This window comes from Lithobates pipiens, unplaced genomic scaffold (assembly GCF_037356315.1).
Source record: "Lithobates pipiens isolate NorthernLeopardFrog02 unplaced genomic scaffold, aLitPip1_a1.2 Scaffold_13, whole genome shotgun sequence".
Classification (NCBI taxonomy): Eukaryota; Metazoa; Chordata; class Amphibia; order Anura; family Ranidae; genus Lithobates; species Lithobates pipiens.
In genome coordinates this window covers 212,692,611-212,716,255 of record NW_027507718.1, presented here as the reverse complement: position 1 = coordinate 212,716,255, position 23,645 = coordinate 212,692,611, and the positions used below count along the sequence as shown (strand labels likewise).

General features: G+C 41.9%; 1 protein-coding gene across 1 annotated transcript in view; it reads right to left on the bottom strand.

The window, feature by feature from the left end:
* SLC20A2 (solute carrier family 20 member 2) overlaps nucleotides 1-23,645 on the bottom strand; it is a 72,149-nt gene that overhangs the window by 22,830 nt on the left and 25,674 nt on the right. The window contains 4 exon segments of the mRNA XM_077476183.1: nucleotides 400-519; nucleotides 4,511-4,607; nucleotides 9,173-9,258; nucleotides 12,995-13,135. Coding sequence (XP_077332309.1) covers nucleotides 400-519; nucleotides 4,511-4,607; nucleotides 9,173-9,258; nucleotides 12,995-13,135 — 444 coding nt within the window.

The following is a 23,645-nucleotide window of genomic DNA, read 5'->3' as shown; positions in this document are numbered from 1 at the left end:
TGGGTACCCTTACAGAGTGCAACCTCTCTTGCAAAGTGAACAGTGCACTGTATTTATCTTTAATGAATCAACTCCACTCCATAGTTTGTATTTGCTACCATCAAACATGAGCTCATAGTTTGTCTGATTCTTCCAGCATACAGGTTATAATAATTGTTATGTGTATACAATTCCTTAATTAGGTGATTTTCCACCTAAAAGGTTACTTTTACAGTTAAATGTGATATTATGTAGTTAGTTTGTGATTTTAGGGTCACATTTGAGAGTTAAATATACTAAAACTACTTTGGAACTGGGCTAAGCACATAAAAAAAATTTAAGGAATCTAGGGATAGGCATTTCATAGCAGGAATATTATTGCTTTTTCATAAAATCATAAAAAAAAAAAAAAACACATACTTGCTATTTTCTTTTTCAGCCATGGGCAAACAAAAAACCAGACTACTAAAGCAAATAAGATGGCAACGCCTACAGATAACAGAGCGGTGGCCCACACTGGAAAGGTGTGCATTCCCAGTACTGCAAAAAAGAGAAAAAACAAAAATAAATTTTTATAGTTTACAACTCTACTGTGTACAAAAATAATGCTTGGCATATGCACATATATTTGAACACTCATAAAAGAAAAAGGCACTGAAATCAGGAGTACAGTTCTATCCAATGTATACCATCAAATGCACCACACCACCTACCATGTGAGCAGTAACGGATATGACAAATTGGGGTACAAAGGAATGCTTTAAATCAGTGCTTTTTTTCCAGCTGAAATAACAGTTTTGCCACCTCTAGCACTGAGCCCACCACTATCGACTGTCACTTGGAAACACAGCTTAGCTCTGCCAATGGCTCCCACACAACCCTCTCTGCCCTCAGGGCCGGAACACATAAGGTAGAGCACTCATGTTGATGTCCTCTGAGCTGCAGCTGTGTCTGGCACTTGCAGCTTTTAATTAAAGAACATAATTGTGGATCTCTGCACTGAACCCACCCTCTTGAAGGGCACGTGGGCCGATAGCATTACGGAGTGGGGCGAATGTGCAGAGGTGAGCAGTGTGAAAGAGGGGTAATGGGGGGGGGGGGGGGTTGTTTGTATCAGAGGTGAGCATTGGTAAAAAGTGGTTAGGGGGTGAACAGTGATTAAAGAGAAGTTGGGGGGGGGGGGGAATGCAAGGGCAAACATTGGTGAAAGGGTGTAGAGCACATTGCACTTTAATATTTATTTTTGCTCAAATGTAAACACTTTTTTGTTGTGGATGGTGCTGTGTAGGAACAGAAGTTCAGAGATGTGCTTTGAACAAGAAGCAGGGGTGATGCTTTGGATGGGGATGTGAAAGTAAACATTGAATTGGGGGGGTGTTGCAGAAGTGAGCTTTGGACGGGGAGGGGTTGCTGTGGGTAGTTGTGTGCAGAGGTGAGTTTGCGTGGCTAAAAACCCCAGGTTTTATTTAACCACTTCAGCCCCGGAAGAATTTACCCCCTTACTGACCAGAGAACTTTTTGCGATTCGGCAATGTGTCTGACAATTTCGCGGTAGTGAGACATGGCTCCCAAACAAAAAATTGTAGTCTTTTTCCCCACAAATAGAGCTTTTTGGTGGCATTTGATCACCTCTGCGGTTTTTATTTTTTGCGCTATAAAAACAAAAAAATAGCGACAACTTTGAAAAAAAGACAAAAATGCATTTTTTCCACTTTTTGTTATAATAAATATCCCCCCCCCCCCAAAAAATATATATATATATATATATATATTCTCCCTCAGTTTAGGCCGATATGTATTCTACATATTTTTGGAAAGGGGGGGGGGGGGGGGGAAGGAAGAAGAAGTAGTAATATGCTATTGGTTTGTTCAAAAGTTATAGCATCCGCAAAATGGGATAGTTTTATGGCATTTTTATTGAGAAAATTTTTTTTTTACTAGTAATGGCAGCGATCAGCGTTTTTTATCAAAACTGACATTATGGTGGACACATCGGACAATTTTGACACATTTTTGGGACCATTGGCATTAATACAGCGATCAATTCTAGAAAATTGCATTGATTACTGTAAAAAGTCACCGGCAGTGAAGGGGTTAACCACTATGTGACGCTGTAGGGGTTAAGTGTGTCCTATGGAGTGATTCTAACTGTGGGGAGAGGGGCTGTGTATGACATGTCACTGATCAGCGCTCCGGATTTCAGGGAGAGCTGATCAGTGACAGTATCACTCTATGCAGAACGGGGAGATGCTTGTTTAAATTAGCATCTCACCGTTCTTCCACACTCTGAGACGATCGCAGGTATCCTCGCGGAGCTCCTGGTTGGCGCGCGCCCACCTCTTTAAGGGCAACATACAGGTATGTTAATCCGCCTGTACGTGCCCTTCTGCCGCAGTATATCTGCGTGAGGCGGTCAGGAAGCTTTTTGCATCTATTTTATGTCTTGTATACAGCCATGGGCAAAAATTGAGAATGACACAAATATTAATTTTCACAAGTTTATAGCCTGCTGCTTCAGCATTTTTAGATCTGTCAGATGTTACTATGGTATACTGAAGTATAATTACAAGCATTTCACAAGCGTCAAAGGCTTTTATTGACAATTACACTATGGTTTATGCAAAGTCAATATTTTCAGTGTTGACCGTTTTTCAAGATCTCTGCAACTTGCCCTGGCATGCTATCAACTTCTGGGTCACATCCTGGCTGATGGCAGCCCATGCTTGCATAATCAATGGTTGGAGTTTGTCAGAATTTGTGGGGTTTTTTTTTTGTTCACCCGCCCCTTGAGAACTGACCACAAGTTCTCAATGGGATTAAGATGTGGGGAGTTTCCTGGGCATGGACCCAAAATGTTGATGTTTTGTTCCCCAAGCCACTCCATTATCACTTTTGCCTTATGGCAAGGTGCTCCATAATGTCGGAAAAGGCATTGTTCAAATAGTTATTGGATGGTTCTTCATAATTGTTGTGTTCTTAGGCAGCATGGTTAGTGTGCCCACTCCCTTGGCTGAGAAGCAACCTCACATGAATGGTCTCAGAATGCTTTACTGCTGGCATGACACAGGACTGATGGCTCACCTTTTCTTCTCCAGACCAGGTTTTTTTTTCCAGATGCCCCAAACAATCAGAAAGGGGATATTTAAGAGAAAAAGGAATATCCCAGTCCTCAGCAGTCAAATCACTGTACCTTTGCAGAATATCAAACTGTCCCTGAATTGGTTTCTTTGTTGCCCTTCACGACACCAGGCCAGGCCATCCTCCAAAAGTCTCCCCCTCACTGTGCATGCAGACGCACTCACACCTGCCTGCCGTCATTCCTGAGCAAGCGCTGCACTGATGGTGCCCCGAACCCACGGCTGAATCAACTGTAGGAGATGGTCTTGGCGCTTGCTGGACTTTTCTTGGGCACCCCAATTCCTTCTTCACAACAATTGAACCTCTCCTTAAACTTCTTGATAATCCGATACATTGTCGTTTTAGGTGCAATCTTAGTAGCAGCAATATCCTTGCCTGAAAGTCCTTTTTGTGCAAAGCAATGAGGACTACACGTTTCCTTGCAGGTAACCATGATGAACAGAGGAAGAACAACGATTTCAAGCAGCACCCTCCTTTTAAAGCTTCCAGTCTGTTATTCTAACTCAATCAGCATTACAGAGTGATTTCCAGCCTTTTCCTCGTCAATGCTGACATCTCTTAATGAGAGAAACGCTGACAATATGTCAGCGGGTCTTTTTTGGCAGGGCTGAAATGCAGTGGAAAAGTTTTTTTTGGGATAGAGTTCATTTTCATGGCAAAGAGGGACATCCCAATTCCTCTGATCACTCTGCCTAACATTATGGAGTCCAGTATATGCAAACTGCCATCATAAAAACTGAGGCAGCAGGCTTTGCGAAAAATAATTTGTGTCAGTCTCAAAACTCTTGGCTACGGCTGTACATATGTGTTACATTGGGGTCACTACCAATACAGAATTGGAATGTCCAAAACCAGTTCCCACTGGGTGATTAAAAGTGTATACATTGCAAGGCTTTAGACCTGTCAGTTTGTTCTTATGAAAAAGCTGTATGTTGCACGGTTTTGGAATACTGATTGCTGAATAGGAGTGTTTGTTCAATATAATCAGCTGAAGCGCTTACAGTGTTCTAATGAGGAAGGTTGAAGTGTTTGCATTCCTTTAGAAGCAAATGACCTTTAGAGAGTATCTTAATAAAAAAAAAAATAAAAAAAAAAAATATATAGTGCCTATTGCAGAGGATGCCTAAAACTTTACTTGTGTCAGATTATGCAATATGATACGAGAAAAGGACATTTCTGGGAAAGTTCTGAACACCAACTGTGTACAGTCTCTAGGCAGCCACATTGCATTACTACAAAAGAATACAGTGGCTACAGATTGAAAAAAGGTAATTTTTAACAACATTACAAAATATGGCTTGTCTAGCATTTGTTTATGCTATATTCTTTATTTACTATATTATTCACAAAAAAGTGGAGTTACCCTTTAAGTCTTTGAAATGAAATTACTTACATGGTGCCCCTGTGAATAAAATTGAAAATACATTAATTCCTATTGTAGCAGCATAAAATACTGGGAGTGCTCGCAGCCCATTAGGCACTGGATCCTCCTGGGGGGAAAAAAAAAAAAAAAAAAAAAAGTTATTTCAGAGCCAGTCATAGGAAAGTTAAAAATCAAGATATATGGCAGGTTAAATCAATGGAACAAGCTTTATTGCTAGTGGTTGTAAACCTCAGACATGATATATACAGTACAAAAGATCTTTAGTCTTTACAATGGGGTGTCTAAAAGAAGAAGTCCAACTGTGGGGTGTACAGCACAGCAAACATTAACAGGATCACATAACAATGGGTCAAGAACAGGATCAACAAGAGAGATAGAGATAGATAGAAGATTTTGTCTCCTACCCATAGAGCACTGCTTTTGTGTCGACAAGAACAGGATCAGCAGACTCAGAGCAGCCTGAAGCACCCTACACCTGAAACTGGCATCATATGAGGCCTGTACATGCACCTGGTAAAGCCTAACAAATGTGTGAACAGAAAGCCAGGCAACAGTCTCGCTCATCTAAGAAACAGATGCACATAAGCCCATGAAGCACTAAGAAATTTAGCAGAAGGGAAGGAATCCCATCTTTCAGACTATGGGCTCAAATGAGGCCTTGTCTAATTCACCTAGGAATGGGGGAACGAGAAGCAGGTAGCCCCCAAAAAGGAACCTTATAGAAGGCAATTACTGAAAGGAAGCTGTACATGAGAGGTAGACTCTAATAAGGTGTACCACGTCAAAATCCTGGAGAGAAATTCCCTTGGGATGTTTTGGAACAGAACATAAGGAGGGAAGAACAATGTCCTGTGTAAAGTGGTTGTAAACCTCTAATGGAATGTGAGCTAAGCACACATCTGCAGTGCTTACCGATCTCTCTCCAATGTGCCAAGTGTAGTTTGTCTCTCGTGCTTCAGCACGAGTCACTTCTGAAGACACATGAGAGAAGAGCTCAAAACGGAGCTTATCTATTCACAACAGTTCTTCTGTGCTATCCTTTCCTCCAATCAACTCTCACACAGTAACTACAGTCTCTTTCACCCTCTTCTCTGAGCTGCTGACAGATGAAGAAAGCTTTTTAAAAACACCATCTGCACTATTGAAGGGGTGTAGAGCAGAGGTCGGCAACCTGTCAATTGCGGCCCACCTGTCAACAGGCAGACCGTAAATGGGTTCCTGCACTGCCAACCTCTCTCTCTGAACAGTGGAGACCGGGACGAAGCACAGCTCGGGACGGAGGGCGGGAGAAGCTGACCAAATGAACTTTTTCTGTTAAACCACTGGTGATTGGTAGCTTAGGACCACCCTGCATCCAATCACCAGCTTGCCAATATCTAAAAAGGCACTCTGCCAGATCCCGTCCTCTGTCCAGAAAGGTACTGCCTCCCGGTCTCCAATGTGTAAGACACTATGCTATCGAAGCGAAGGGGGCAGAGGTTACTCCTATATGGGAAATGGGGAAGACACACACGTGTGTGCGTGTGTGCGTGTTGTGAAGGAGGACAGTTATTGGCAGTGCCACCCCCAGTAGCAGTGTCTTCTACCACCCTTATCCCCTCCTCCCCCCGAACCCTGCATTCGGAGCGCAGCCCACCCCCTGAACCCTGCATTTGCACCTTAGATCTACCGTGTGCAGTACTAGATTTCCCCAAAGGGATACTCCGTCATTGTGGAGTGGAAGGGGCTAATGGCATCTGTGCCAGGCATGTGTAGGCATCTGAAGGCCAGGAAATGGCCATGGATCTTTATTCTGTAGTGTAGGTCCTTGCATCCCATGAGAGAAAAATGGTGTGCACATGTGCAGCAAACTCTGGAGATCGAGACTTACATGAATGTAATGGTGGCCTCAGGAAATACATTAACCACTTCCCGACCAGCGCACGACGACGTACGTCGACAGAATGGCACGGGCAGGCATATTGGCGTACATGTACATCCAATATTCGTTGCCGCCGTGCCATCGGGAGCGCGCCGCCGGCGGCGCGCTCCCGCGCTGGTCGGGACCCCCGTGAGTCCGGTCGCGGGACCCGCGGACTCGATCGCCGCGGGCATCCCCGCGATCGTCTCACGGAGCGGCCGAATGGAGGAAATGCTGTATAAACAACATTTTTCCATTCTGCCTAGCAACTAGTGACGCTGATCTCTGCTCCATGTGATTGGAGCAGAGATCAGTGTACACTAAATGAAAGCCCAACCCCCCCACAGTTAGTAACACACCCCTAGGAACACTTAACCCCTACACTGCCACCCACTGGTTAACCCTTTCACTGCCAGTGTCATTTACACAGGAATCACTGCATTTATATAGCAGTGATTACTGTATAAATGACAATGGTCCCAAAAATGTGTCAAAAATGTCCGATGGGTCCCCCACAATGTCGCAGTCACAATAAAAATCGCTGATCGCCGCCATTACTAGTAAAAAAAAAAATAATAAAAAATTATTAATAAAAATGCTATAAAACTATCCCCATTTTGTAAACGCTATAACTTTTGCGCAAACCAATCAATAATCGCTTATTGCGATTTTTTTTTTACCAAAAATGTGTAGAAGAATACGTATCGGCCTAAACTGAGGGAAAACATTTTTTTTATATATTTTTGGGGGATATTATTACAAAAAGTAAAAAATAATGCGTTTTTTTCAAAATTATCGCTCTATTTTTGTTTATAGCGCAAAAAATAAAAACCGCAGGGGTGATCAAATACCACCAAAAGAAAGCTCTATTTGTGGGAAAAAAAAAGGACGTTAATTTTGTTTGGGAGCCACGTCGCACGACCGCGCAATTGTCAGTTAAAGCGACGCAGTGCCGAATCGCAAAACGCGGTCTGGTCTTTGACCAGCAAATTGGTCCGGTCTGAAAGTGGTTAAAAAAGTAAAAAAACACACACCAGGGAAAATGGTGCCAAATATAATGAAAAAGTGGGCCTAAATAGACTCTTCTGCCTATAGCTGCAACATACTTTTAAAATGTGGCAACCAGCTTTCAACTAAACCCCAGGGGATTGGAGCACAACTCGGTCCAGAAAAAGGGCTACAAGTCTGCACTTACTGCAGATCATTTTCACAGGAGCAAAATATACACGATCCTCATCCTGGCTTTATCCACCTCGAAAGGCATACCTCCAAATGGTACCTTCAGGTACAGGACTCCACTAGCTATTGGACCATAGACAAGCTTTGACTAACTTGACACGATGAGCTATTTGCAAAGGCGAGTGCCTATTCAGGATCTAGCGCCTGAAGTAACATTACAGGTCCACCCCACTTTTTCTTCCAAGTTCCCATAGGCCAGAAAGCGAAACAAGTTACTCTCAGAGAGTAGACTTCCATCGCCCAAGAACACTAGCATAAAAACTTGGCTTGAAGTGAGTGGGAGGGGTTATACAAGGGATGTCCCGGCAGTGGTGTCAATCAGGGAAGAAGTGGACTGGGTGTGGTCAGTTGCTGATTCACAAGCAACAGGCAACGCTGCTTTGAACTCAGAAAAAGAGCAGATCACCACAGGAAGCTGCACCAAGTTGGACTTCACCAACAGGCTCAATTTGAACAGCATACCCGTACTGTTCCTTCATGGCCGTGCCACAAACAGCAACTCCCACGTGGACACATGGGAGTGGTCGTCATCACCGGCGGTGACAGCAAGCTGCTGGAGAGCTTCCTTTTCAGGCAAGTCTCTCATAATGTGCTAGTATGTACTAGTATGCGATTTAAAACCAAAAATCTTATATTTGGACAGTACTATTGTCAGTCTGTTGGAAGTGTTGGATGAATTAGCAGTTTTAAATACACTAACAAATTGAAGCCAAACTCCAGCTCTTACTTTTTAGGCAGTTACAGTAAACTATTTTTTTCTTCGTTTTGTGATAAAAGCTTAACATTAGATAAAAGCTTTTTAATCCAGAGTACCCATCAGTGGTAAATGGTTTATCCTAACCCTCTGCTACATCTGCAGGACAGTTTGTTAAATTCAAAAAACCACTTACTGGCAAGATAATTTAGTGAAAATAAAAGAGAAAGCTTAAAGAGGAACTGCAGTCTGTTCACATAATTTATAATAAAAACAATCTTTGCCGTTCTGAAGCTTCCCTCCAACCACTTTGCATATTTTATATATATTGTGATTCTGTACTTGCCAAATATGCTGCAGAAATCTCCCTCCACTGAGTCTGGCTTCAACCATTTTAACTGTGGGCAGCTAAAGCTGCTGTGTTCACTACCTGGATTTACAGAGGCCCACCTCCATCTCCACAGCTCTCATTGGCCCGCTTATGACTCATCCCCCCTCTCTTCCTGACAATCTCTGAGAGCTGCTGTGCATGATGTCATAAGCCTAGGCTTTTTTACCAGACAAACAGAAAGTGAGCTGTACAAGGTATTTGCTGTCAGAAATGTTTTCCTATCCAAAGTTAAAACAAGGGCAGAAGATTTAATAGATGGAAATATGAAAAAATGACTGAAGTTCCGCAACAAAAACAAATGCAACCATCACATCTAAGATTTGGGTTTAGTACTGCTTTAAGCAGTAAATACAACGCTACTCACTTTAGTGCAAGTTTGAAGACGCCACTTGCACTTGGCTTTAGGAATGAATGTTGAACAAGTGTAAGGATAATAATGTGATTTACCTTATTCAAGATGAAATACTTAATCAACAAAAAGAGAGCACCAGACATCAGGCCGGATAGCAAGGGTGAAACGAACCAGGAAGCAACTGCAATGGAGATTCAAGAGTAAAATACTTAAGAAAAAAATATATATACAGTCCATATGCTCAAAATTAAAAACAATGCACAATACAATTTTGTCAATTAAAATCATGCATTCAACCTAGCATGCAAAATCTTCAGACCACTGTACAAATTGCCCCAGCAAATTCCTTGATTACATGCCATATTATGTAATAGACCATGTTACAGTCCAAAGTCTACTCTTGTCAAATACTGAAATTCGGCTGTGATGCTCAAAGGCAAAAAAATAAAAAATAAAAATCAAGAGATTGGCATCAGGTATATTCAAGCAGTGCTTACTTAACTATTGATAGGGGGACAATAAAGGCCTAAAGTGGGGTGCACTATGAAAATCGGGTGAACGTTCGTACGAAAAAGGCTTTTTTTGTTGTTTATGGTTTCTGATCATAGGCAGTCTTTTATGGATTTTTCTTGTACAAAAACGGTAAACATTAAAAATGAAAATTGTTAGTTCTGTTCCCATACAAGAAAAATTATGGAGTTTGTTCCTTTGGAAATTTCTGTACGAAAATTCTGAATCGGCTATATACAGCACCTCAAAGATGCTGCTTGTGGGACTTTGAACGTCCTGCCAGCGCACCACTCCAGTGTGAAAGCACTCAGGCTTTCACACTTGAGTGACAGGTGAAGCGTTTTTACAGGTGCTAGATAGAGCGCCTGTAAAGTGCCTCAGTGTGAAATGGGTCTTAGGGATACAGAATCATTTAACATCCCTGCTTTTTATTCCTGTAGCTTCAGCTACCACCACTACCAGCTAGTAGCTCAAGCACGCTGTAGTAGTAAGTCTCAGATAACACAAGACCTTTTTTTATCCACAATTGCCTAATGACTGCTAATATATTTTTCTTGAATCAGCACAAGTGTGGGGCTGGTAGGTTGCATCATCAAAGCTACAAAAGATTCCTGAAAACTTTGATCTGATATTTCCAACTATGGATAGACCGATTATCAGTGCGGTAGACATTTACTTTTTTTTTTTTTTTTTTTTACCGATACTTCTAAGAGACTGATATTGCTGCAAGGGGTTTTACCATGGTGATGCCTGCAGCTATCACCCCAGTACCATTCTTTGGAGCAGACGGTCCGCTTTATTGTAACAACTGATGCGAATCGGCTGTTATTACAAGCAGGAGGGGACGTACCCCCCCACCTCCCACTCGGGCAACCTGCCGGCACTTCCGCCAGCTGGCCGAAGACCCAAATGAAGCTAGTAATCCAGAAGCAATGTCATGACATCACTTTCCAGATTACTTACTACCTTAAAAAGGCACCAGTTTAAAAAATAAAGTACTCAAAAAGGACGCAGGAGGGATTTGGGGACTTATAGACCCCCAAACTCTCCATAAACAAGGACCTGTCACAAGGGATATTTACATTACTTGTGACAGCAATAACCGTGATAAAAAAAATTATTTTTTTTAAATGTACAAAATATTGGTAAAAAAAAATATAGGCTATCAACAGAAGAGGTGGCCTAAAATATCGGTATCGTAGTGGCACTGAAAAAAACGATATCGTTGATCCCTATTTCTAACACCAATCATGTTTGAACTAACCAGCTGAACGTGTGCCCAGAGGGAAACCATATCACAGGAAATGACCTATAAAATAAAAATTATACAGAAAAGCAGAGCCCGATGCATAACAAAATGCATGGAAACATGCTACTGCTTCTGTGAGCTTCAGGTGAAAATGGAAACTAAATGAGGCACCAACTTCAAAGCAAAGTAAAAAAAAAAAAAAAAAATTTAAAATCAATGGGTTAGCAATTTAACCCCTTCATGAGCACTCTATAGCTGAACAGCTAAAGTGCGGCTGCATATTGCCAAGAGAGCATCATATGACCTCCTCCCATGCTGAAGCATTGGCAGGGATCTGCAATCAGCTGATCACAGATCGGGGTAAAGAGCCAATCACAGCAGCTCTTTACCATTTGACCAGCTGTGTTCAATCACAGTGCAAACAGAATTTGCCGGTTATCGGCAAACCTCTTCTCATGCTGAAACTGCATGAGAAGAGGAGAGCCGATAAGCAGCAATCCACACAGGGGACATCAAGGTCCTGATTACCAGTGCAGCCCCATCAGTGCACATTAGTGAAGGAGAAAAATTATTTACAAAACCTTATATCAAAACAAAGAAAATCTTTTTCCTTTTCAAAATGTTTTATTCCCCCCCCCCCCCCATTTAACAAAAAATAAAAAACCCAGTGGCGATTAAATACCACCAAAAGAAAGCTCTATCAATCTCAAACAACTTTGTATGTCTGCGCAATTGTCATTTAAAAGAAGACAGATGAAAGCTGGGAATAGGCCTGGGCAGGAAGGGGGTGAAATTGTCCAGTCGGCAAGTGGTTAATGAATAAAACAAAAAAAACACACTTAATTATAAGACTAAGGGGCTCCATACACACTGGGCTTGGGGGGGGGGGAGAAAAAAAAAAAAAAAACACCCTCATATTTAGAAGCTTTTTTTGTACAAAGTTTAGATGGGTTTAGGAGAGTTACATGAACCAGGTGGGGTTTATTTTTTCACTGACTAAAAGTGGAGCTCAAACTATGCCTGTAATTCTAATGTGCATGGATACGTAGGATAACTCATGTAGAAACAATGTTTAAGCCAGTGTGCATGGAGCCTAATGCTTAATCTAACAGAAATGTCTCTCGCTTTACATTCTTTTTTTTTTTTTTTTTTTTTAAAGACATCCTCTATTTTGTAACAAGAGTTTCTTCACATCTGAGGAGGCTGGCTACAGTTAACGGATGCCAAGATATAAATAAACCTCAGCTATCGAGTAATACATTAAGATGTAAAGGACTCCAGACAAGGGTTTAGTGGCAAAGAAGAGATGAAAAGAAAATTCTAATTTACTTGAACAGGAAATATCATTTGATGTGAAGTAGCCCACAGACAGGAAAAATCCCCAGAGCCATTATAGACGTTCCTTGTCCATGTAACTGCTGAGCTTATAAACCTACCACAAAATGTTGTGAGATGGTTTAAGCAAATCACTATTACACAAAATTTATGACACATGGCCAAGGCTGCACTTCTAGGTGTCTTGCTTCCTACACAAAATCAACCATTGCCTACAAATTTGCTTGTGGATATGATATGGTTTCCCTTTTTGACAGGCTGGGTCATGACAAGATAAACAAGCTTCCTGCAGGATGCATCAGAGAGTCCCGCCTGATCAATAGCCACTTAAATGCTGAATAGGTGAGAAAGAAAACCTAGTTCCAAAAAGGGATGCATCTGACCTAAATATATTTACACTTTATCATCCATTAGTTCTGCTCAGTCACCAAATATAAAGATTTATGTACAGCCAAAAATCAGGCAACTTGAATATAAATAGGCCAGAGAGACCTGATCAAAGTAAACGCTTATGTAAAGTTGCTTTTGTGCCAACATAAAATTAAGAGAAATAGTACATTGTATGCCAAAAAGTTCAATTATATAAAAAGATAGAGCATAAATACGGTGCGTTTTTGTGAATAGATTATATTCATTCTTGATACCATGTCTCCTACCCACACAGCAAGTACATGCGAATGAATGTTGTGCATTTAGGGAAGAGAATCGTAACAAAGAAAACCTCTTCTGCACTATATATTGTGACACATACACCATGTTTAGCCCAGATATTTCTTGAAATGTATTCCACATACCCTCACTCAATAAAGGAAATGTCAATTACCAATCTTGACAAGCTGCATCCACTGCACGCTATGTGTACCAATGGCAACCAGGGAGAATCCAATTGTTGCTCCGACAATGCAATGCGTTCCAGAGATGGGAAGCTTCAAGAAAGATGCAATCAACTGCCAAACAGCCGAACCTGCAAGAAATAATTCTTATATTAGACAGGAATACATACTGCTCAATTTCCCCACAAGAAACATAAAACAATGACATTTTTAAAAAGCTTGCATTTCCATTACATACCTTATTTTAGGCCCAATGACCTCAATGTCTATACGTACTGGAAGCAGATTGTGGCTTGTTGAAGGGCCCAGCAGGGTGCTGAACACAGCTTCCTAAAAACATTATAGCACCCCGTCTCAGTATTCCTCTCAAGAGCCATCAACCCTGACCAAGCAAGTTCTGCCAATACCAAAATGTCTTGATTTATGGATGTCAATCAGGCGTGTACATTCCTAGGCACACTGTATTTGTATTTAGTCTGCCCTAGGTAATGACCACATACGAGCATCCATTATCACAGGGGCTGAAATCTAACAAATAAAAAGGATGGGCAAAGACGGTAAAGGCTGGGGAGGAAAGAGTTAGACAATGCTGGACATCCTCCATCCAAAATAAGGCAGGCTCTGACACAATATAGCATTTAAAGGACACTTTGAGAAGGTCACATCAGAGCAAGCAATTTCAGAAGCCTATACAACATAGGCTGAAGGTGAAGGCTTGAGTTTAAATGGCAAAATAATGATTAGTGAGCGTTTTGTGGTTTACCAGAAAACATTTTTTGATACTTTTTTTTTACCTTTTCACGGTTTCAAGATAAAGCCAAGCGGACAGAGAAAATAAATAAATATCTTTGAGAGGAAAGGTAAAAACCCATAGACAGCCACCAAAACTGGGCAATAGCTTCATGTTCCTCATCTTCTGAGTGCACCATAAAGTTGTTGTAAAGGCCGATTTTAGTATAATTAAAACCTTCATGCGTTCTAAAAAAAATAAAAAAATAAAAAAAAATACCTCTCAATCCAGTAATGTGCATGGTAACTTCAGCTGTCCCAGGTCTCCCTCTCTTCATTGGCTGTGATAAAGCAGCAGAAGCCAGTGGCTCACACTGCGGTCAACCACAGCCAGTGAGCCCATGAGTAGAGAGCTTGTGCGGAGCTGAGCCAAGGCTCTGTGTGTCTTATGGACATAGAGCTGTGCTCTGCAACAAGCATGCACCAGTGCCCCCATAGCAAGGGGCTTGCTATGGAGGAACTGGTCAAGGGGGTGGAGGCAGGAGTGCAGGCAGGGGACCCGAGAAGAGGATCGGGGCTGTTCTGTGCCAAACCACTGCACAGAGCAGGTAAGTAAAACAGGGAAGAAGGAGAAGGAGAAGAAAAACACCACCACACATCACACACAAAAAAGTACACCCATAGGTAAAGGTTTTAAGAATGGCACATATATTTCTGCCTCAGCACTTATGCCAATTTTCATAACATTCTGGAGAATATGCAGTGTGATCAGATGAAGTCCCTCTTTGCTATGAAAATAAACGTAAACCTATAAAAAACATTTCCACTGCATTTGTGTAGAATGTTTCAGGGTGCCCAAGAAATTCCAGCAAGCGCCAGGACCGTCTCCTACAGTTGATTCAGCTGCAGGATCGGAGCACCACCAGTGCTGAGCTTGCTCGGGAATGGCAGCAGGCAGGTGTGAGTGCATCTGCATGCACATTGAGGTGAAGACTTTTGGAGGATGGCCTGGTGTCATGAAGGGCAACAAAGGAGCTACTTCAGGGACAGACTGATTTTCTGCAAAAGGTACAGAGATTGAACTGCTGGAGACTAGGGTAGTCCTTTTCTAGGATGAATCCCCCTTCACATTGTTTGGGGAAACTGGAAGAAAAAAAAAACCTGGTCTGGAGAAGAAAAAAGGCGAGTCTTGTACAAAACAGCCTCCAAGAGCAACTTCTCCCAACCATCCAAGAACAGTTTGGTGAAAAACAATGCCTGTTCCAGCATGATGGAGCACCTTGCCTTAAGGCAAAAGTGATAACCAAGTGACTTGGGGAACAAAACATGGAAATTTTGGGTTCATGGCCAGGAAACTTTTCAGACCTTAATCCCATTGAGAATTTGTGGTCAATCCTCAAGGAGGCAGGTGAACCAAAAAAACCTCCAAAATTCTGACAAACTCCAAGCATTGATTATGCAAAAATGGGCTTTCATCAGTCGTAAGTGGCCCACACATGATTGATAGCATGCCATGGCGAATTGCAGAGGTCTTTATAAAGAAGGGCCAATACTGCAAATATTGACTCTTTGCATAAACTGAATGTAAAATTGTCATAAAAGCATTTGACGCTTATGAAAAGCTTGTAATTCAGTGTACCATCTGACAAAAAGATCTAAAAACACTGAAGCAGCAGACTGTTAAAATGATTTTGGGTTAGTCTCAAAAGCTTTGGCCACGGCTGTAATGCTGCACAAATTAAACAGCTTTGACTGAAATTTTGATAGCTGGCACTAATTGTATTCTATAGTTTCACAAGCCATTAGGGTTCATTCACAAATGCAGCCAGGCATGGTAAAACCAGGAGTGGTAAAACCATGTCTTAACTGCCCTTTCACACAGGGAGCATTCCGTTCTGATTAACATGTGATCTGTGAGTTTATGGCGGATGACACATGTGTCCACAAAACCCGCTCTGCTCTATGGGTGTCTGGGGCGTAAACGACTCCACTGTCTTTACACCTGGCTACCTCACATCTGCTCCAATTAAAAGAAGTAGAGCCCCCCGCCAAGTTGCTCAGGCTTTTCATGTTTAATGGAGGCGAGGAAGCTACATATTACCTCCCAGCCGCCTTTCAACAGCACTCTGAAAAGGAGACCACCAGTGTAAAACGTAAATAAATTATATATACACACACATACACACTTTAAAGCAAAAGCCCTATTGCACAATGCACCATTTTTTTGTAATAACTATTCATATAGCACTGTCTGAATATTTAATGAGCATGACTTCTGTCAATTCTGTAGGTGAATTATTAGAATGATGCCATCACAAGTTGGGCATATAGAGATTTGTGAAATATCTTTGCCATCTGAATATTCCTATGAGGAAGATTGATGATGGCAACTTAGATTAAAATTTCAGGAGCAGCACAATGTCATTACTTGATGCCCACACAATCAACAATGAAACAAAGCTTCCCTTCTTTAAAGCGGAGTTCCACCGTCAAAGTTTCTTTTTTTTCCCCCTTTTTTAAAATACTGTAGCTGCTTTTAAAAAGGACACTTGCCTGTCCAGGGAGCCCGCGATGTAAGCGCCCCCACACCTGAGGCCGATTTGTCCACCGACTCGAGTGCAGGTCATTGCAACTAAGGGAAACCGACAGTGGAATTTGCGCACCCGGTTTCCTACTGTGCATGCTAAATGGTCCCATCATCTACTGACACACACACACACACACACACACACACACACACACACGTACCAGAAGGCAGCAGGGGGGGGGGGGGGGTACAAGGAGAGGCAGAAGAGGATATTATGTACCTCGCCACTGCGAAGCTAAGATGGAAGTACAGCTTTGTACTTCATAAAAAGGCAAAAAATTAAAAATAAATAAAGTATATTTAAAAATTATGGGTGGTCTTTAGGTTAGGCCCAAGTAGTAAAGTTGGGTGGAACTCCGCTTTAACTAAAATGCCTGGATTTAAAGTTTTGGATAGAGGTGAAGGAGGAGAATCTCTAAGGGATTTTACAGCTATCCAAGGCTCTGTTGGAAAGATTTACCCTTACTTATTGTCATGACCCGTGATCAGTGGATAACTATAACTTATCAGTTCAAATGATTATACTATAATAAGGCTTAAAGTGGTTGTAAACCCTTACAACACACTTTGACCTACAGGTAAGCCTAGATTAAGGCTTACCTGTAGGTCCAAGAAATATCTCCTAAACCTACACGGTTTAGGAGATATTTGCCGAAAGACAGGCACCGCTGTCTACGGCGCATGCACCATAGACAGCGGCGCGCAGGCGCACTGAGCATGGCACCGTCAACGGCGAAGATGCCGCGCTTGTCGACTCCCGTGCGCATGTGCTGGAGTGATGTCATCGCAACTTCGCCGAATGACAGTGGTGGAGCAGCGAGACCCCACCGAGAAGATGGATGCGCCGGACTACAGGGGACAGCGGTGACTTTGCTGGCTCCTGTGTCAAGTAAGTGACACATAATGGGCTACTATGCGATGCATACATTGACAAATAGGATTCATAGTTTTCCAGAAAGCACCAGTAAAAAAAAAAGACATTGGCATGAGAATACATAGGACAAGGCATTTTTGAGTGTGCTAGAAACATCCTATGCAGCTAGGTGCTTCCTTAGGGCAGCCCACAGATCAGTCGGTTCTTTTGGTTAAACCAGCAGGATGAATGAAGAAAACTGACTCAAGTCAATGTCATTATCCACATGTGGATGGGGAAATCCTTCCTGCTGAGCTATTATCTTCCGACAGCGGGAAGACTTCCTTCACCATCAGAATACACTGATCCGTCCTGCAGGCACTAACTGAATAGGGAAAAACAGACAGGGCCATTGTATAGAAGTCAATCGGTAGACCAACTGCTGTACAACCTCCCTACACACATATGGATTGAAATTTGGCCACTAACTGCTCCACCAGACGAATTTCAATTCACATTTTCCTGGCTTAATTGCTTAGGTCTAGTTATGAAGGCCAATCCCCACCATGTAGAGCATATCTGACAACGTGGAGGGAGACAGATCAATCATAACCAACTATAGCTGGTCTCAGTCAGAGCACTTTTCCCTAGACAGGAACAATGCAGGGGGGAGAAGAAGAGGCGTCGGCCCCGTCTGTCTTTCTTGCTACAATTTCTTTTTGGAAAAAGATCTGACACAAGAAAAGGCTCAGTTATGATAGATCCATCTCTTTCTTAGCTGCTGTCAAATACGCTGTGGAAGGATGGGAGTGGGGGCAAGTTGGATTTTATACCAAGTTTCAGGAAGCACCTAGCTAACCAGGATAAAAGTACTACAGGTACATTGAAGAAAAAACATATTGGGACTTTTAGTCAGTTTTTATTACAGAAAAGAACCTTAAAAAAAAAAAAAAAAACACATGTGTTACTTCATACAGCTTTCCACGCAATCACATGTTTCGCCTTATGGTTCCTTCAGAAAAATGTGTGGAATTTATAGATGCATCCATGTAGATAGCAGGAGTTTCCCAACCAGAAGTTCTAGCCCCGATATTTTGGGGACTCAAGAGTTGGATCTACAGTGGGTAACAATTTCTGGACACAAAGGGTCCCGCCCGCAGGAATCTCCCAACTAAGCTGGATCACCCACAGAGAGAGGTATAAATATTTTGTATACAATTTTAAAACCAATGTTTCATAAGAAACTTCTTTTAAAATGGATAACTGGGAGCCTATAATCTCACGCAGCTGACAGCAATGATTGTCTAAGCTGTGTAGAGCCAGGTCTCTTCACATGCTATTTGGTCCATGGGTACAAAGACTTCAAAGCAAAAAATGGAATACAGAACAAACCAGAAATTCAGAAAATAAATCTGTTAGCAGCTACATGAGGTGTAGGGCACCCAGGGACTCCATAGTAGGGAGCGTGGAAAACTGTATGAAGGAATAGACTGTTATTCTTTTCTGTAAAATTTTAAATCTAATATATTACATTTAGTGCAATATCCATTTATATTAACAAGCACCCTTAAAGTCCCATATCCCTCAATATGGTTTTTCTTCTGTGTCCATTTAAGGGATGATAGTGCCTATTGTTTGAGTCTGTGTATTGATCACTCCAATCCCCTACTTACTACATGTACATTGTCCAATAGGAAGGCAGAACTTTAAAAAGATTGTAACAATAGTTCCTCTTTAAAGTTTAGTAAAATTATAAAAACATGCTCTCAGATAGCGGATATGTTTCACTCACTAGTTCCTTTTTTTTTTTCTTCTTCTTTTGACAGTAATAAAAATGTTTAACGAGAAGACATAGGAAGTGAATGATAGTGTAGCTCTACGCTGCTCAAGGATTGGATAGTATGCAACCAGTGAATTCTAAGCTCATCTCCACTACACCAGAAATGTATGCACTATTCATTTCTAGCATTTAGAGTACCACTGTTCGAAAGCTTACATGTAATTTTAGTTTGGTATGGATCCATTTTAATTAGGGGTACACAGACCATTTTAGAAGCTTACTAAACCAGTGTAAAAGTGGAAGTAAACCCCTTTTTTTGAACTTGTACCTACAGGTAAGCCTTATTACAGTACAGTGAATATCACCCAGATCTGCATGGTTGGGGGAGACATTCACACTGCATGCAGCCGGTGACATCACCGGCGCATGCACCCTGATGGGACAGCATACCCGTGCCTTCTCTTCAGAGCTCCCTGCCATGATCGGTATACCCCATGAGCATGTGCGGGAGTGACATCGTGGTGCAGCCAATCAAATGGTAGGAGGATGTGCGCCAGGTCGCATTTGCAACTAGATTTAGCGACCTGGCGCCTGGGTCAGCACAGCTGGGGTTATCCTGTCTTCGTGGACCCCCCTGGCGTGATCGCGTTGGGCCACGCCGCCGCCGGCCATTGAGCCCCCGGCTTTGAGGCCTTCTGCGATCCTATGGTTCCTTCTGGGATCTGGCACCCTCTTGTGGTGGCCGTTGTAATGATAAACCAGCAATGCTTATGGAGCTTCCCCTGCCTGCCTGCCTGCCTGCCTGCCTATCTCCTTCCCTTTACTTAGAATAAAAAATATATATCATGTTTAGGAGTTCTAACACCCTAGAGAATAAAATGGTGGTCGCTGCAATACTGTCTGTCACACCGTATTTGCACAGCGGACTTACAAGCACACTTAGGGAAAAAAATTTTTTATAAAAAAAATAAATAAGACAACAGTAAAGTTAGCCCAATTTTTTTTTATATTGTGAAAGATAATGTTACGCCAAGTAAATCGATACCCAACATGTCATGCTTCAAAATTGCGCCCGCTCATGGATTGGCGACAAACTTTTACCCTTTAAAATCTCCATAGGCGACGTTTAAAAAAATTCTACAGGTTGAACGTTTTAAGTTACAGAGGAGGTCTGAGGCTAGAATTATTGCTCTCACTCTTCCGATCGGAGCAATACCTCACATGTGTGGTTTGAACACTGCTGGCGGGACAGGGCACGTTTTAAATTTATTTATTTTTTTATTATAACTTTTTTTTTTTTTTTAAAGAACAGTGAAAAAAATAAAATGTGTGTCACTTTTATTCCTATTACAAGGAATGTAAAAATTCCTTGTAATAGAAAAAAGCATGACAGGTCCTCTTATATATGAGATCTGGGGTCAGAGAGACCTCACATCTCATATTTACACTAAAATGCAAAAAAAAAAAAAAAAAAAAAAAAAAAAAAAGTTATTTGAAAAAAATAAATAAAAATGTCCCTCTAAGAGCTATGGGCAATGACTTGGAGACAGGTGGGGGGACTGGGAGCCATCTTCCCCTCACTCGTCTCCATGTCAGGTCCAGGACAGGTCCAGATCGCCGTCACGGACCTGGCTCCTAACTTTTTTTTTTTTTTTTTCCCAAAAAAGGTTTATTGAAAAAGTTATGAGTAGTTTACAGAATGTTGAACAGAAGTAAAGTACAACAGGTACACAATAAGTCATTCAATCGTGACAATTCTATGAGGTGTAAAAACCCCCTATGACGGTACAATACTCTGAAATAACTTTACTAACTTTAGAGCACTAAATGACCCTACAGACTTATAAACACAAAGGTGAAAAATAGTAGGTTAACCCAATATCAAGGATAGTAGATGTTCACATTCTTGTGTATTCTTTTAATGAAAAGACATCAATAGACATGTTACTTGACAGGGGTGCATGCTTTAGGTACATGCCCTAAGAAAGTGGAAAAAAGTAATATGAAAATGCCAGGACTTAGGAAAGTAATGATGCGTATTCTGATGAGTTTCGGAAATGATGCCAACAAGCCCAAATTTTCCAGTAGCCTAGTGGGGAATCTTTCGTTTGGTGTATTAGTTCTTCCATCTCAGCCACCTTAGAAATGCGATGGAACCAATCCAAGATGGAGGGGGGGGGGGGGGCACTGGATTTCCATAGGACCGGGATGCACATTGGCTCCTAACTTTTTTAGCTGGCTTCTAGATTCCAAGCAAATTTTCAACCCCTGATTTAATGCATGCTAGCACATTATACCATTACATGGTTAAAAAAAAAAAAAAAAAAAAAGTGGTTTTCTACTGCTTTAAGTGGAAGGCCAGTCTTAAAATATATAAATAAAAAAACACAACGAAAGTAACATTTTTAAGTAGTCAGGTAGCTGTGCATTTCAAGTGCAGGAAAACAAATGGTCATCCAGGGTATCCCTTTTAAGGGATTGTAAAGTCTCAAGTTTTTCACCTGCATTCTAAGCAATTCAAATTAAAAACCTTTGCTGCAGCTGCTCCCCAGAGCCCCCTTTTTTCTTATCAGAGTTCAACCATTCCAGCAATGTCCTCATTGGATAGATTGATAGCAGGAGCCATTGGCTCACGCTGCTCTGTCAATCAAATCCAGTGACATGGGAGCGGGGCCGAGTCCCGGTGTCTATCATTGGACGCAGCAGCGGGACTCTGAAGCGTGCCTGCATGGGTGCCCCCATGGAAAGCAGCCATCCGTGGGGGCACTTGATGAAAAGGAGGAGCCAGGAGCAGTGGCAGGGCCCCCTTAGAAGAAGAGAAGAGGATCAGGGCTGCAAGGGTTTTGCACAGAGCAGACAAGTAAAAAGTTTGTTATTTCCATTTTAAAAAAAGTGAACATAGACAACCCCTTTAACTTCAAAGAAGTAGTGTGGATGTCAGATCAGAGACTGTTTCAACTGCTTTGGGTTGCTGCATCTATGAAGAAAAACATGTCCCATTGAGGCAGTAAAACCTCAGACATAGCAGGTTAAATGCACCATTTACTTGTCAAGCATTATGCTTTCCATTCAAATGCATGTGTCTGAGGAGTGCTGCATTCAAATAGAAAAAGCTGCATTTAATCAGAACGTCTACATGAGCACTACACGTGCAAAGGTCGAAAGTTTCCTAAAGACTATACAGGGCTCGAGTCAGTAACCCAATTACAACAGCAGAGAGATAAGAATTCTAGGAATGCCTGCCCCCAAATGGTACACTTGTCACAGAAAATGTTTGGGTATTAGGTCAACTCAGTTACTGAAATTTTTTTGCTGTAAATCAATGGTTTGTGAAGTACAACTGCAGTTTTAAATAAATGTACAGCCAAATTTTTTTTTTAATCATTTTGGATACAGCAGGGAAAGGTTAAATTCCATCAATACATTTTTGCCTTCCCGGAGATTTCTTTTGATTTCCCATCTCAGAGACTCAATAGGAATGAGCAAAAATCTGTACAAAGTAAAGGAAATCTCCTTTTCCGTCAGTAGAAAAAAAGGTGTCCCCATTGGATTTTTCTGGTTACCCCTTTCTAGTCAGAGGCTGAAAAATGGAGCTTTCTCCTCTGTGACAATGGTAACAAGGACAAACAGAATCTGCCTAGTCATCTTCACTACAGAGTGCCGGAGCATCATGGGAAATGTAGTTCCAAAACATCTGGGGTGCCGAGGTTCACCATCACTGGCCTAAAGGTTTTTTTACCATAATGCATTCTCTGCATTAAAGTGGTTGTAAACCCACCAAAAAAATAAAAAAATAAAAATAAAAAACCCTGCAAGATAAAAAAAAAAAAAAAAAGACATAACGAGCTACTACGCATCGCATACTAACTCATTATGAAATAGTTACCATAAAATCAATGCTGTTGCAGCAGCTCCTGTACACCGATGTGACCGGCGACATGTCTCCCGGAGTTATTTCCAGGCTCCCGGGCTCCGGCACTGTGATTGGCCAGAGCCGTGATGACGTCACTCCCGTGCGCATTGCGGTCACGACACAGGCCCTTTAGAAACTGCCGTTTCCAAAGTGTGCATGTGCCGATGACATAGGCGTAAGCGTATATGGTAAATCTTTCCTAAACAGTGCAAGTTTAAGAGTTATTCACGGTAGCTACAGACATTGGTGTGTGTAGGTTTTGTGATGCTCTAGGCACGACTAAACATATGCATCCCCAATTTTAATATGACCCACCCCTTCCTAAGACCCACTCTATCTGTAAACCACACCCCTTCCTCTTTAGGCTCATTTGGCACCTTTCGGGGGGGTATTTATAGTGGACTTAAAAAAAAAATTTGGGGGGGGTGGGAGGCGCGCCTTTAATGAGTTTACATCGATTTCAGCATGCATGGAGCACTTTGCACATGCCTGTGACGGCTGGAGCTCGAAGTCTAAAATTCTGAGAAAAAAAAAAAAAAATTGGCACCACTGTGCCCCATCAAAAGTCAATATTGTGACCCGGCCCAGCCTTTCACTTAACCCATCTAGGAGGGGCAGCGGGTGACGGCAGAGAGCTGTGTCCTCCATGTGTCTTCTCTCCTCCTCCTGATAGCCATCCAATCACATCGCTTGTAGTTTCAGCTAATCAGGTGACAGGTAACACACCCGCGATTCCCGATTGATGGAGAGGCACACCTAACACACCTGGGTGAACTGCG